General features: G+C 36.1%; 1 protein-coding gene across 2 annotated transcripts; it reads right to left on the bottom strand.

The window, feature by feature from the left end:
* Positions 1-197: 197 nt before the first annotated feature.
* LOC107843154 (ER membrane protein complex subunit 1) lies at positions 198-15,607 on the bottom strand. Of its 2 annotated transcripts, none has more exons than XM_016687349.2 (12): positions 15,408-15,607; positions 7,388-7,515; positions 7,220-7,282; positions 5,852-5,973; positions 5,518-5,633; positions 4,628-5,429; positions 3,476-4,210; positions 3,103-3,324; positions 2,878-2,973; positions 2,559-2,753; positions 2,237-2,350; positions 198-765 (listed from the first exon to the last, which is right to left on the bottom strand). In XM_016687349.2, exons 1-12 carry the CDS (start codon positions 15,509-15,511, stop codon positions 505-507), a joined length of 2,958 nt encoding a protein of 985 aa, XP_016542835.2. In that variant the 5' UTR covers positions 15,512-15,607; the 3' UTR covers positions 198-504. The 2 variants fall into 2 exon arrangements, with proteins under 2 accessions (XP_016542835.2, XP_016542834.2); XM_016687348.2 differs by lacking the exon at positions 15,408-15,607 and adding an exon at positions 10,017-10,147.

Raw genomic sequence — 15,607 nt, 5'->3', positions numbered from 1 at the left:
TCCTCTCTAGCGGCACGAGATAGTATTACAGACTACGTACAATCTACCTTCCGAGGCCCAACTTGCAAGAACTCACTGGATATGTCGTATGCTATTCTAAAAGTGAAAAAAGTTCTTTTTGAAAATATAGCAGGATGGGAAGGCCTATATTAAGCACTATATCTACCATTTCAAAAAAATAAAAAAGAGCAGCAGCATTATGGGAAGCCCACAATGGTACAAGTTACATTATTGTAATATCAAAATTTGGTACTGTTGACAACTTAATTATGTGTGAATATTTGTATCTGATGCCTGGTGCCACCACCAAAATGAAATATCAATTAACAAATTTTCTTCCCTACAGAAAAAAACTGAAAAGAGGGAAAATTTTACAAAATTACTAAAAATACAGCTAAAGTCCTAACTTCCTAGACTGAGAAGATAAATTAAAGTGCCAAAACAATACAATGATCAAAGGGTAACTGCCAAAGATTCGCGTTTCAAATTGTTGGTTGAACAAGCTCATCTCCACTTCTCTTGTAACTCTTTCTTCTCGGACCAAATCCACGTTACAAAAATGGCTATAACTAGGGCGACTATGGTAAGGAGGAGCAACGCATAATTGAAATCATCGGTGAGAGAGTCGTATGTCTTTGAAGGGGCGAGGCGAGTGAAAAAGAGATCAACTCCATGAGCAAAGACGAGAGTGGTTGACTCCAGCTTTGCTGGTATAGTTATTATGCTTCTAAGACCTTCCACTTTGAGGGCATGTGTAACGTAAGCCTGTGAGAGCAACAAGCAAATCAATATGAAGAGCCATATACATGTATGTGACTCGATATAAAATTATACTAATATATTCACATGTATACGAGTCTTGTATTTCTATATGGTATAACTTAGTTTTACTAGTTTCAACTTGTACACATGTGACTTGAATGTGACTATATTAAATTTAAAAGGTAATGAGAACTACGTAAAGAAAAGAGACGTGGATACAAATCTCTGTTTGATCAAAGAACTTGCATATACAGTAGCATATAAGTTCTCCTATCTACATTGTGCCAACGGGTAAACATGTGACTCGATCTACACTTGGTCCTCGCCGGGGAAAAAAGGCATTAAAGGCGTAGAAGTGTAACAAAGTCTAAAAATTAGAACAAGAGAGAGCTTCACAAAAGACCAAACAAGTCTCGTGATCTAGAGTGGAAAAGATAACAGGTTTCTTTAAATGATATGATTATCGAGAGAGGAACTAGCTCGGACTAGATGCCTACACGTTCTTGATGTGCAATATGGTACTAAATATCAGTATTCAATATTCCTAGTCTAGAAGCAGATTTAATATCAAATGCTTCAAAACACTAGCTCGTTTGTCTAGTTTATGATTCAAAATGCTCTTCTTTGAGAAACAGCACCACTAACTAGGATTATTATGATGACTCACTACGTCCTCTTGGCTGGCCCTGCTATGAGATTCTGGTCAACAGGCTCTACAAAGAAAAGATGCTAATAAATTTGGTTACTCAACACTACATTTGTGAGTAGAACTGCCACTTCCCCTTGGTGAATTATTTATGATTTTCTTTGCAGTATTTTGGTAAAGTTTGAATTGAAGCAAATGTAATATACTCCCTTCCCTTCCAGTTATTGAAAAATCCGACATGAAAACGAGTGCCCAACTCTTTAACAAGAAAAAGAAAGGTACCCAACCATTTTACTTCCTTACCAATAGACTGAATTGAAATGGCCCACACCCTCTACTTCTACCCCTCCTCCAGCCCCTCTTGTTCTCACTCCAGTCGGGACAAACGAGTAGATAGGTCAAGAAATACAGATTCTCCGAATTTGTCATTTCAATCAAGCAGCTATACAATTCGACGCATTTAAATACACATAATGAAAATATTTTGTGACTATGCCGTTCCATCTATTAAAAATCTCGGTGTAAAGGACTATTTCTTTGATAAACAAAATGTCTATTAAAACATTCGGTGTAAAGGACTATTTCATCGATAAGGGACGACCCGGTTCATACCTACTCCGTAGGTGTCGGGGAGGGGGGGGACCACTCCGGGCCTGACGTACGCGCCCTCACCCCAGCTTCGCTGGAGGGGCGTTTCGAACCCCCGACCCTGGCACACCACGGTAAGCAAGCTTACCGCTGAGCCAAGGCCATCCCTCAACTATTTCATCGATAAGCAAAATGTAATGTGTTTTTCCTTTGGGGCAAGATTAAAAAGGCAGCTCTCACCTGTGGCATGATTGGCAGTGTATCAGTAAGAGGTATAATCCCTTCCTCCTTTTCAGCTTGAGTAGGATTCAATGTTCGACGAGGATCAAGAAAACGCTTGTCAAGTGCCAAAACCTGCATTATACCAACAGATGGAGCATGAAATGTCTAAGATAGATAGCATGGAAGGAATGCTGCTGTCATTGTTGAACAAATATAAAGAATGATATTCTTGCAATGGGACTCCTACCACAAAAGAGATAAAGCCAAATAACAAATGACAAGTCCAATTAACCAAGAGAAAATAGCATGAAAATAAAGCTAAAAGCATTGTGATTGGTACCTGATCACCAATTGTGCCAATAAGCAGCTGTTTGGAAGTGATGCCTTTTGCTGTTGAGGTAACTGCTACTGCTTTCACGCTATGTGAGAAAAAGTAAGATTGAGACTTGGTCATGACTTCAGGACGCGCGTAGGAAGAGACAGGTGCACTAAGATTATGCTTTCCCAGAACAAGTTTCAGGACATCTTTGTTGTCCTACAAATATTTATGAATGGAAAACAAGGGTTACTTACACAGAGAAAAAATAAGGGTTACCGAAACAAAAAATTAAGAGTTATAGAGACCAAACAGAAAGATTAAAATCGGTGGAAAAATATACCGCGCGAGACTGATCGTAGATCTCAACAACAGACATCTCATATCTGTGTGCACGGAGGTTGAAGTAGTGATAGACAACCCAATTTTCGCTAAATACCTTCACATAGAGAGGTGTGTCACGATACTTGGTAACTTATTAGTAGAAAAGAACATCAAGATAGAAAGCTACTATCCTCACAAGCAAAAATTATTTTAGTATTACGGTTTTCAGCCAAGGATAACTTACTGCATGTACAGGGCCCTGACAGCCATGATGAGACATACGTAGCAGCACTCGGCCAGTTATTGTGTCAACAAGATAAACATAAAGCCAGGAATCATCAGGGGTCACTGATCCAATGTTACCCATTGCTTTAGGAGTAACAGTGGCCAGAAACAACACATTCTTAGATATATATTTATACAATACATCCTGGTCAGCGTTAACTTTAGCTTGTGTATGAACAACCTGAAAACAACAAGACGCAAGAGAAAGAAGAAGATTAAAATACAATCTGAAGGTTCAGCAGCACAATATGCGGTAACTTAACCAAGACACCTCACTTAATTTTCTTTGCTCAAGATGCAATGAACTTTTAAAGACAGAAGCAAAAGATTACCTCACTTAATATTCTGGTTGAAGTCGCAATGATCTTCTCTGAATCTGAGGGGAATACAACAGACCAAAGGTCACTCGATTCAAAGCAGTAGCCGTCATCAGCTATCTCCTCTTTGCAATTTTTCTTCACCACATGCCCCTTTAGGAGATTATTGTTTATATCAACTGAATACCAATATATGTTTCCCAACTCCTTTTGAAAAATGTCAACTGCCTCAGGAGTTCTAGGGTACAGATGGCCATACCCCTCAGCATCTATTATTAGATGTAGACGCTGCTCAGTTGAATCAGTAAACGGCAGAGGAATAACTAGTGCAATGGAACGAGTAGGTGCTAAGTAATTAAGTTCCTCTCCTTTGTATGCATCAACAAAGGAGAGAATACCAGATGCATCTGAATTATGCCCGCATGTACCAACTACAAGGACTGATGGGTTCTCATCTAATGCATGATGATGGGGCACCTGCCACTGATATAACTTGAGCCCCCTTGGACTTTCACAAGTTCCTGATTTACGGAAAGTAGTCAGTAGTCGAGACCAAACAATTCGACCATCTCCCGTGTGAAGTGCAAACAGTTTCCCTGCTCGTGTAAGTACAATGAGTAGCTTCCTAAATCCATTGTGGTCTCGGGTCATCTTGCTTTTCTCAGCACTTTGTAACCTTATTTGCAGAACGGCTGCTAAATCATCGGGAGTTGCAATCATTAAAGTCGCTTTTAGTTTCAGCAGATGTCCCTTCCCACGAAAACAATGAGGAAGTGAAAAAAATCAGATAGTAAACAAAATAGAGAAAAAACAATACCAAAGTTATCATCAAATCGAAATCCGCACTTCAATGTTTATGTTTATTACGCGGCTATGCCTATGGTAAGCAAGCACCAAGAATTCAAATTCCTGTACCAGATATTAGGACCTAAAATATAATGACAACTGATTACATGAAACTTTCTTGAACTGCCACATAACGGAATTTCACATGACGCCCATAAGAAAAGAAGAAAAAAGAAGTAACTAAATCAAAAACTATCACATGTTCTTTTCTTAGAACAGTAATAAAGAGATCTGCATAAGTTACAAGCTAGATTTTACGTTTGGGAAAATCATGATTCTTTTGTTATATACCAAATCTAAACACTTTCACATGCTTCATACCTTAAGCCACTCAAAGAGGTTGTGCTCCACTTTTGCAACAGAGACGCCATCCTTTTGTACGGGCAACTCCGAGGTTGTTACATCTATAATAGATGCAAGTGCATCTTCTCTATTCCAGACAACGGCACCTTGTTGTAACAACAATAGTGAATGGTCTTCCATGACAATCAATGCCCTAAATCCATAAGTTCGGTCTGTTCGAACATAGTTGTTGATGAAGATCTTGTGCACAAGTCCCCTTTGTTGGTCTACTTCAATACTTTCCTTGAGAAAATGGCTCTTCCAATCATCACTAGACTTAACAGTAAGTTGAATTTTACCGCCATCTTGCTGAATTAGTCCAAAAGCGGTTTGGCCATCAGCAAAAGTCAAAGAATCGCTTACAGCTTCAACACCAGGAACTGTGTCAACTACCTCCAGTGTGCCTTCAGCTTTCACTTTAGCAAACAACAAAGATCTATCGATTTTTACAGCAACCATTCCTGCAAGTTTGGAAGGTAATAATACTGCTACTCCTGAGTAACCCTGAAGATCAGAAATCTGGAACTTTTGAAATTTAATTTCTCCGCCAACAAAGCTTATAGAGACTAAAGTTGATCCAGATGAATCAAGCACGACTGCTTTGTCACTGGTAGGTAATAACAGATCACCAGAAAATCCACCAGGAAATTCCATGTTACTGTGCTTCAGCACTTCACCATTTCTAACACTGATTACATATGCTTCAAACTGGGTATCACCAATTCCTAAAGTGTATATTGTGTCGCTTTCTTCAGGATGAACCAAATGTTGAACGTCCATGCTGCAATCAAGGAAACTACAGATTAGATGGACCTTTTCATAAATTTAGTTCAAAAGAGCAGTAAATTAGTCTTGTGAAGATCCCTAACCCATTCTGTGCTAGATCCTTCTTCCAGAGGATGTCACCGTCAATGCTTGAAACAGCATGCAGGCAACCATTGCTATATACCAGAATCACATTGTCCTTGTTAGCTCCGAAATTTGTCTGAAAGGAGAAAAATAAAAGGTTTGTATATCATTCTCACTGACATATCAGCCTCTTTGTCAAGATGGCAAATGACATTTTCTTCAAGTATGTTCGGAAATTACTACATAAAACCATCTCTAAGTCGGGACATGCAAAGAGTAAGTTTTTGGTGTCACACACATTTCACAAATATTTGTAATAGGGATAAATAGTAAATCAGAATTGTTTGCACTTACTGGAGTCAACAACAATGATCTTGAAGGCTTTGATCCAAGAAGAAATGACTCCCATATCATCTGTCCATCAGGAAGGTTCCAAGCTCTTAAGACACTTCCTCCTGATGATAGGGTGACAACGTCTGAAAAGAAATAAAAAGTACAGTAGCTATTAGCATTCAGTTCCTGTTCCAATAATATTATAATATTACAACACGTAGCATTTATTGTGAATATTTGCTCCACCAACAATATTAAGTTGCACATCCTTTCCTCCAAAGACTTAAGGTGCATCAAGCTAGGAAAAATTTCATAAAAATCGCCTAAATTAAAGTTTTAGCGTAGATGACCAGATTAAACTTGAGCCCACCCAGTTCTCTAATTAAATAGAATTAGACAGTGGTAAGGACAGAGAACTTTTTCTTTATTCACAGCAGAGACGTTAACAGACTAATGCTGCTTACTCATGTCTAATAAACAAATATAGAGAATCCAAGTAACGTGAAGGATTATAGATCTAATTGTCCTTCTAACTTTATCTACATAAAAGGTCTTTGACATGGTCCCTGATTAATGATTCAGAGGCATCGTATTCAACAATCTCAAGTTGTTGTTTTTTACCATGTCATAGCGAACAAATAAATAAATATGAAGACAAACTGAGACGAAGCTAGTCATTTCTTTTGGCATAGTCCTAAACAAAACCACTTAGCTTACCAAATAAAAGGAGCATATACTTGTAATTCTTCTTAATTGTGTCTAGAGCACACACTTGAGTGTGCAGCAAAACTTTATACAACAACAACAACAAAAAACCCAGTGTATTCCCACAAAGTGGGTTCTGGGGAGGGTAAGATGTACGCAGTCCATACCGCTACCTCTGAAGAAGTAGAGAGGTTTCCGATAGACCCCCGGCTCAAGATAAAGGCAAAACTTTATACCAAACAAAAAGATACTAGCACCCTAGTCTCAGTAAGTAATCCAAGTAGCATGAAACAAACATCGCAAAGAGTAAACCTTTTCACTCAAAATCAGTGTTATCAAGAGCAAAAAGCGGAAAAAAGCTCTAAGGTCAGTGGGGGCTTTAAGCGTGAGTTTTAATGAAAAAAGGCGCAAAGGTTTTAAAAAAACACAAATATATATGTTTAGTCCAAGATTAATAGTTATAAGCATGAATGAAAAATATATGGACAAAGAAATTAAATATCAATTGTTTAGAGTCAGCTCTCATTGGCAAGGGAAAATATGTCCTGGAACCTTGATGACCATACTGAAGCACACATTAAGTGAGGTGAAGTGCTCAACACGATTTGAGCCTCACTTTAGGGCTTAAGCGCCCTTAAATTTGACAACACTAACTAGTACTAAGAGAAACAAAAAAAGCAGTACATTTTCCCAGGGCGATATCGATTTCATCAATGGCATCATTGACTCCCAAAATCAGCCTCCAAACTGCAAAAAAACAACAGATAAGCTTCAATTCTACAAATTCGCATCGGAGGATGAAACATAATAAAAGCATTTAATTCCAACAAACACAATTCCATAGAAACTCACAGATCTCGCCGTGACGAAGATCGAGAGCGGCGATCGCGTTCTCTTCAGTAGATACCACAACACGCTTCCTACCAGCCTTCTGTGTTTGGAACACTGCCTTCTTCACTTTTCCAATATACTGTTGGTGCCTATACAAATCAAAAATAACTCAAATACTAATCTGAACATATAAATGAATAATCCTTTTTTTTATGCCTACACAGTAAATTACAGAGAACTTCAATACTTATCTAAACATATAATTGATTTTTGTTGATGCCTTACAAAATCATCATAAATCTTTCAAATACTTGTCTGAACATATAATTGAATATCTTTCTGTTGATGCCTACACAAATCACTTAAACACTCTGACAAAAACACACCTAAATATCTCTTTTCTTGAGTTTCATAGCTGAACTACCAGGTGTGTGAGTTTCTTACGTAAACCATCACCAAATATTTATCGAAACACACCTGAACTATCAATTGTTCACTTTTCCTACCTGAAATTTCAGGTATGAAACTCAAACAACCAAGAGTTCAGCTGTGTTTCAATAAACATTTAGCGATAGTATAGGTAGGAAACGCAAACACCTAATAGTTCAAATACTTTACGTGCGTTTTCTCATTGTTAAATCACGTATAATTCAATATTTATTTGCTGATGCCTAAACCAATCGAAAATCACAAATCACTCAAATACTTATCCAGCTATATAATTGAATATATTTTTCGTCGATGCCTACACAATCAATCAACAAATCACTCATATGCTTATCGAAGCACATAATTGAATACTCTGTCTCCAATTTATGTGGCAAGTTGATATTTCAAGAGTCGGTCAGTTCAAGTTTGATCATGAATTTGGTCCCAAAATCTTCTAAAAAACTACTATAAGATCATGAATTTGGTCCCAAAATCTTCTAAAAAAACTACTATAAGTAATAAGATCATGAATTTGGTCACAAAATCTTCTAAAACACACAAAATCTTCTAAAAACTACTATAAGATGATGAATTTGGTCACAAAATCTTCTCAAAAACTACTATAATTAAAATTAAAACATATACATAAAATTAAATTCAAAGATAAACTTGCTTGAATCTCGAAATCCAAAAAAGTACCACATAAATCAATCAACAAATCACTCAAACACTTATCTCAACATACAATTGAATACTCTCTGTCTCCCAATTTAAGTTGCAAGTTCATTTTTCGAGAGTCGATCAGTTTAAGTTTGAGCATAAATTTGGTCACAAAATCTTCTAAAAAACTACTGTAATTAAAATTAAAAGACACATGCACACGCACAAATATATAATTAAATTCAAAGATAAACTTACTTGAACCTCAAAATCCAAAAAGTACCACATAAATCAATCAAACACTTATCCAAACATATAATTGAATACTCCCTATATCCCAATTTATTTGGCACGGTACAATGAATAATTTAATTTGTTTAATTTTTTACCAGATTCCTACACAATAAATCAGTTAAATAATTAATTAAAAATATTTTTAAGCAATAAGGGGGAAAGGACGAGAATGGCCTGTCGGCCAAAGTATTTCCACTAAAATGGCCCTTAAATTCATATTACCATATAATAGCCATTTCCACCAAAATGATCCCTGAATGTTGCATTCCTCGTTCTTCCTATTTCTTTTTGTTTGTTTGTTTTTCACTTAATTGTTAAAACACTTCTTGCTTTCCCTTTTTCTTATGCGTCATCTGGGCTTTTCCTGTGTTCATTCATGCCTTACCAATCAGTAAATACTGTTTTCAATGGTTGTCTGATAAGATCCGTGGAACTCAACTTGTAGAAATGCCATTCATTGGGACGAGGAATATATATAGGCAGCAAGGAATGTATTGTAGACTGGTTTATGCTATTGAGACAGTATGTTACTTACTGTGCTAATTAAATTTCCTTTATGCTTCTAATTCTTTCTGTATTTTTTATGCATAAAATTTTTTCGAAGGGTAGCATATCGGACCCATTGCCGATGTATCCTGTGTTTCTTTATATTCATGTTACTCCTATTGATAATTGTTTTGGTAATTCATATTAAAGAAATTATTGGAGAGGGAAGTATCCAAATAGCTTTATAAATACAATTGTTAAAGATATATATTTATGTATAATAATGATACAGTTTCTATATATATACATATTCTATATAATAATTATAGCATTTTTATACATATTCTATACAATTTTTAACTACAATTATTATTTAGATACATATTTTATACGACTCTATATAGTTTCTACATGCATTCTAAAAATGTATCAATCTAGTATAAGAGAGTATCAATTGAGTATATGGACACTGTAAGTGTATCAATGTAGTATAAAAGTGTATTAATGTGGTATAAAAGAGTATGAATTGGGTATAGGGACTGCATGTGCTTGCATAGAATTTCCGTTCTCTTTTTTAAAAAATGTATCAATATAGTATAAAAGCATATCAATGTGGTATAAAAGTGTATCAATTGAGTATAGATACTGCATGCGCCCAATTGGGCCAAATGACTAAAAAAGGGAATTAATTTAGCCGACTAGCTACAGTATGTCCACCTTTTCAAATGTGGGCCATTTTTTTTAAAAATGGCCATGCCATGTCCTTTCCCCTAAAACTTACCAGTCCATGAGTCCAACTTGATCTTCATAGAGAGCGAAAGTAGTGTAACACGAAGAAAAATATACGATAAATAATAGAAGAAGAAAAACTGTAATTTTCACCATAGCTAAATGGCGATTAACTTTAGATCTGAGATGAAATTTTATTAATATTTGTAGTGTTTCAGCTCTTTTGTGGGGCGGACTGAAGAGTTCACAATGAGTTTTAACTTTAGCTGGCCTTTTACTAGTTTTTCTTTTTTAATATTATTATTAAATTTAAAATTTAATTATAAAATCTTAATATATAAGCATCCAGTACCCTCGAACTATGGTCAAAGTTTCTACGAAACACTCCAACTTCACATGGACCTATTACCTCCTAATTCAATTTTAGCGTATTTTTGTCACCCACATTAAGGATTCTACGCCAACTGAAAAGGTACTGCATCAGCTAAAAAGAGTGACAAAAATATACTAAAATTGAGTTCAGGGGTAATAGGACCCTTGTGAAATTGGAGTGTGTCGTAGCAAATTTGGTCATAGTTCAGAGCGGTACTAGATGATTTCTCGATATTTTGCATAATTATTAAAAATTTCAATTTTGAATATGTCGAGATAAATTCCGACATTTTGCATAATTATTAAAAAATTTCAATTTTAGGTATATCGAGATACATAATTAACTTCTGATACAACCAAGATACATTTTTTCTTTGCAAAGATATATAATTAGCTCCCGATATATTTTTTCTATTTTGAGTCTGTTGAGATATATAATACATCCAATAAAGATACATTTTTTCTCGTAAAGATACATAATGAGCTCTCAATACGTTCTTTTTAATTTTGGATCTATCAAGATACATAATTAGCTTCCCGATATATTTAATGAAGATACATAAATAGTTGAATTTTTGTAATTACTTTGTAAGGATGAAAATTTGTATAAATATGATAAGTTAAAGTGCATATTAATGTTATTTTTCCTATCATTATCAATGATAATATTAACAGTTGTTACAAAGAAAACATATTCTTATTTCTCTATATATAGCTAGTCAAATTCGAAGTGAAATTTTCTGATTAGGGTGTTCAAAATTTAATGTATACATACGAAAAAAATAATTTTTAACCTATATGAACATATAATTTTTAATATAATATATTACAACAACAACAACATACCTAGGATATTTCCACCAAGTGGGGTCTGGGAAGGGTAAGTGTACGCAGTCCATACCACTACCTTAAATGTGAGATATAGAGATTGTTTCCGATAGACCCCCCGACTCAAAATAAAGCAATCTAAAATAAGATAAGGAATAGTAATAAAACAGAATACAACAGAAATTAACATATTCAATAATACCCAAAGCAAGATACTTCAAGTATACACCAAAACATACAACATCCTAACTCAGACTAACCTTCTACTCTAATTCGCCTCCTCCACAACTTCTTATCCAGGGTCATGTCCTCGATAAGCTGAAGCTGCTTCATGTCATGTCTAATCACCTTCCTCCAATATTTCTTCGGTCTACCTTGCTTGAAATCATCCCTAGCCAACCTCTCACACCTCCGCACTGGGGCATTCGTGCTCCTTCGCATCACATGACCGAACCATCTCAACCTCGCTTCCTCATCTTGGCTTTCACTGAAGCCACTCCCACCTTATCTCAAGTAACCTCATTTCTAATCCTATCTTTTCTAGTACACCCACACATCCAACAAAGCATTTTCATCTCCGCCGCCTTCATCTTCTGGACGTGGGTCTTCTTAACAGGCCAACACTCCGCCCCATACAACAAAGCCGGTCTAACCACCACTCTGTAGAACTTGCCTTTTAAGTTTGGGAGGTACCTTTTTGCCACACAAGATACCGGAGGCGAGCCTCCATTTCATTCACCCTACCCTAATCCAATGAGTGACATCTTCGTCAATCTCTTCATTCTCCTGAATCATCGACCCCAAATACTTGAAACTATCTCTCTTACTGATAAAATGAGTGTCAAGCTTAACAACCACATCGGACTCATAAGACACCTCGCTGAACTTACACTCTAAATATTCCATCTTGGACCTACTTAACCTAAACCCTTTAGACTTAAGGGTTTGCCTCCAAACCTCCAACTTAACATTAACTCCACTACGAGTCTCATTAATTAGGACTACATCATCCGCAAAAAGTAAACAATAAGGCACCTGATTACTCTAGCTTGAGAAGCTTTGGATGATTGTGTTACCCTACTGTTCCAAAGGTACACAGGGACAAGTTTGAACCTAGAACCAGTCCCCATGTATTTGTAGGATATCCCTTTGGTGTGAAAGGTTACAAGGTCTTGTGTTTGACAACTAAGAAAATACATGTCTCCAGGGATGTAATTTTTCATGAGAATGTCTTTCCATTCACACTACCTTCACGCAAGGGCACTTTTCCTTCAGTTTTACAATTAGTACCCTTTGTTGATCACCTTCCTACAAATAACACATTGCAAACAACCACTGTGATGAATGATGTTGTAGACAATGATGTCACAAGCACTGAATTGTCTCATGAGCAGCTTGTATCACCTTTAACTGATAACAATACAACAGCTGAAATACCAAGTCCACAGGAATCACACACCAATTTACCAACTAGAAGATCTCAAAGGAACCATCAGATACCCAAACACCTCACCTCACTGATTATATTTATACCCTACCTTCTTTACAAAAATAATGCACCATCTACCTCCACTGCAGCACGCTCCTCAATCATGTCCCTCAACACTATTTTTTCAAATAACAGCCACATTGCTCCTGAGATTTTTAGTCCTGATAGTCCTCAATTGGTTGACAATGTCTGTCATGATAGTGAACCATCGTCTTATGAGGAGGCCTCCCTTTACCCTGCCTGGCAAGCTGCAATGGTACAAGAGTTTGAAGCTCTTCATAATAATAACACTTGGGACCTTGTTCAGTTACCTGAGGGAAAGAAGAGTATAGGATGTAGATGGGTTTATAAGATCAAACATAAAGCAGATGGTAGTGTGGAAAGATACAAAACTAGATTAGTAGTAAAGGGATATACTCAATAAGAAGGAATTGACTATAAAAAAACTCTCTCCTGTTGTCATGACAACAGTAAGAACATTGATAGCTTGTGCAGTCAAGAGAGGATGGGACATATATCAACTAGATGTGAATAATGCTTTATTGCATGGAGACCTTCATGAAGAAGTCCATATGGATTTACCCCTTGGACTTGAAGTTCCTGGTCATTCCATGGTTTGTAAGTTGAACAAGTCATTGTATGGCTTGAAAAATTCTAGCAGACAGTGGTATGAGAAATTGTCTGCTGCCTTATTCTCTAAAGGTTATAGCCATTCCATGTATGACTACTCTTTGTTCTTTAAAAAATCCCCTCAGTCCTCCATTTTTGTGGTTGTATATGTCGATGATGTGATTATTACAGGGACTGATCATTCAAAAATTCAGCAACTGAAGTACCTTCTTCATGATACTTTTAAAATCAAAGATCTTGGTAAACTTCATTATTTCTTAGGTTTGGAAGTATTGTATGGAAAGGGAGGAGTACTTGTATCTCAAAGAAAGTTTACCCTCGATCTTCTCAAGGAGTATGGTTGTTTGCATTGTTCCAGCTTGTCTTCAGCACTTGATCCCAATGTCAAGTTAAGAGCCAAGGAAGGTGCTGCTCTTTCTGATCCAACCTTCTACAGAAAACTGATTGGCAAGCTGAATTCTCTTGTCAACACTAGGCTTGATATAGCATTTAGTGTTCAACATCTCAGCCAGTTCATGCAGGGTCCTAGAGAACCCCATTTGCAGGCTGCTTATCATCTGCTCAGATATCTCAAAGCTGATCCTACCTTGGGTGTCTTCATGAGTACACAACCTGATTGCTCAGTTCAAGCTTACTATGATTCAGATTGGGCAGCTTGCCCGAACTCTAGAAAGTCTGTTTCAGGTTACATTGTTCTTTTGGGCCAAACACCTATCAGTTAGAAGTCTAAAAAGCAAGAAACAATTTCTCTTTCCTCAGCAGAGGCAGAGTAGAGTACAGATCAATAAGAAAGGTTGTTGGTGAACTTGTTTGGCTAGATAGACTTTTACAAGAACTTGAAGCTCCATTTTCTAGACCTATTACAGTGTATTGTGACAGTCAATCAGCCTTACACATTGCTAGAAATCCAGTCTTCCAAGAGAAAACCAAGCACATAGAAGTTGATTGTCATTTTGTGAGGAACAAATTGCAGGATGGTCTAATTTCACTGCAGCATGTGGTTACAACTGATCAGCTGGCAGATATACTAACTAAAGCTCTTACTGGTGTCAAACAATCCAACATTCTCTCCAAGTTGGCTGTGAAACCCCTCACATCCAACTTGAGGGGGGTATTGAAATTACTCGGCTTAATTAGTTGACATTATTATTTATCTTTGTTTCACTACAGATTTAGTAAGATTAGTTAGTTAGTAATATTAGTTAATTAGTTAGTTTTTTTTGTTAAGTTGGTTAGATCCTAGCTGTAGCCAGCTGTCATAGTGCTACCAAGTATATATCTACACCTTGTAGATATTTTTGGACTTGAGCAATTCATTTTCAATAAAGGAAGTTTCTGTTCTCCTCTTTCTCTGATTTTCCAGTACACAGCCTTCACCATCGTTGCTTGATTGCTCCCAAGCTTGCAGGATAATCCACCATGGATTCTTTTTGATAAATTCGGTCACAAAATCTTCTCAAAAACTACTATAACAAAAATTATAACATATGCATAAAATTAAATTCAAAGATAAACTTGCTTGAATCTCAAAATCCAAAAAAGCACCACATAAATCAATCAACAAATCACTCAAATACCTATCTCAACATACAATTGAATACTCTCTGTCTCCCAATTTATGTTGGGAGTTCATTTTTCGAGAGTCGATCAGTTTAAGTTTGAGCATAAATTTGGTTACAAAATCTTCTCAAAAACTACTATAACTGACATCAAAACATATAAACTCAAAGACAAACTTGCTTGAATCTCGAAATCCAAAAAAGCACCACATATATCAATCAACAAATCACTCAAACACGTATCTCAACATATAATTGAATACTCCCTCTGTCCCAATTTATGTTGCACAGTACCATAAATTTGGTCACAAAATCATCTAAAAAGCTACTACAACTATATATATATATATATATAAATTAAATTCAAATCCAAAAAGTACCAAATAAATTGACAACATAGAGACTACTTCTTTCTATCAACAAAAAATCACTCAAATACTTATCTGAATATATAATTGAATACTCCTTCTATACCAATTTAAATGGCATAGTACAATAAATTATTTAATTTTTGACCAGTTTCCTACACAATAAATCACTTAAATAATTATTTAAAAATAATTACCAGTCCATGAGTCCAACTTGATCTTCATAGAGAGCGAAAGTATTGTAACACGACGAAAAAAAGATGATACATAGAAGAAGAAAAAAAGCTGTAATTTTCGCCATAGCTAAATGGCGATTAACTTTAGATCTGAGATGATGAAGTTTTTATTAGTAATATTTGTACTGTTTCAGCTCTTTTTTTGGGGGGGGGGGGGGGGG

The sequence above is a fragment of the Capsicum annuum genome, chromosome 9 (genome assembly GCF_002878395.1).
Source record: "Capsicum annuum cultivar UCD-10X-F1 chromosome 9, UCD10Xv1.1, whole genome shotgun sequence".
NCBI classification, from domain to species: Eukaryota; Viridiplantae; Streptophyta; class Magnoliopsida; order Solanales; family Solanaceae; genus Capsicum; species Capsicum annuum.
This window is presented reverse-complemented; position numbering and strand designations above follow the sequence as displayed.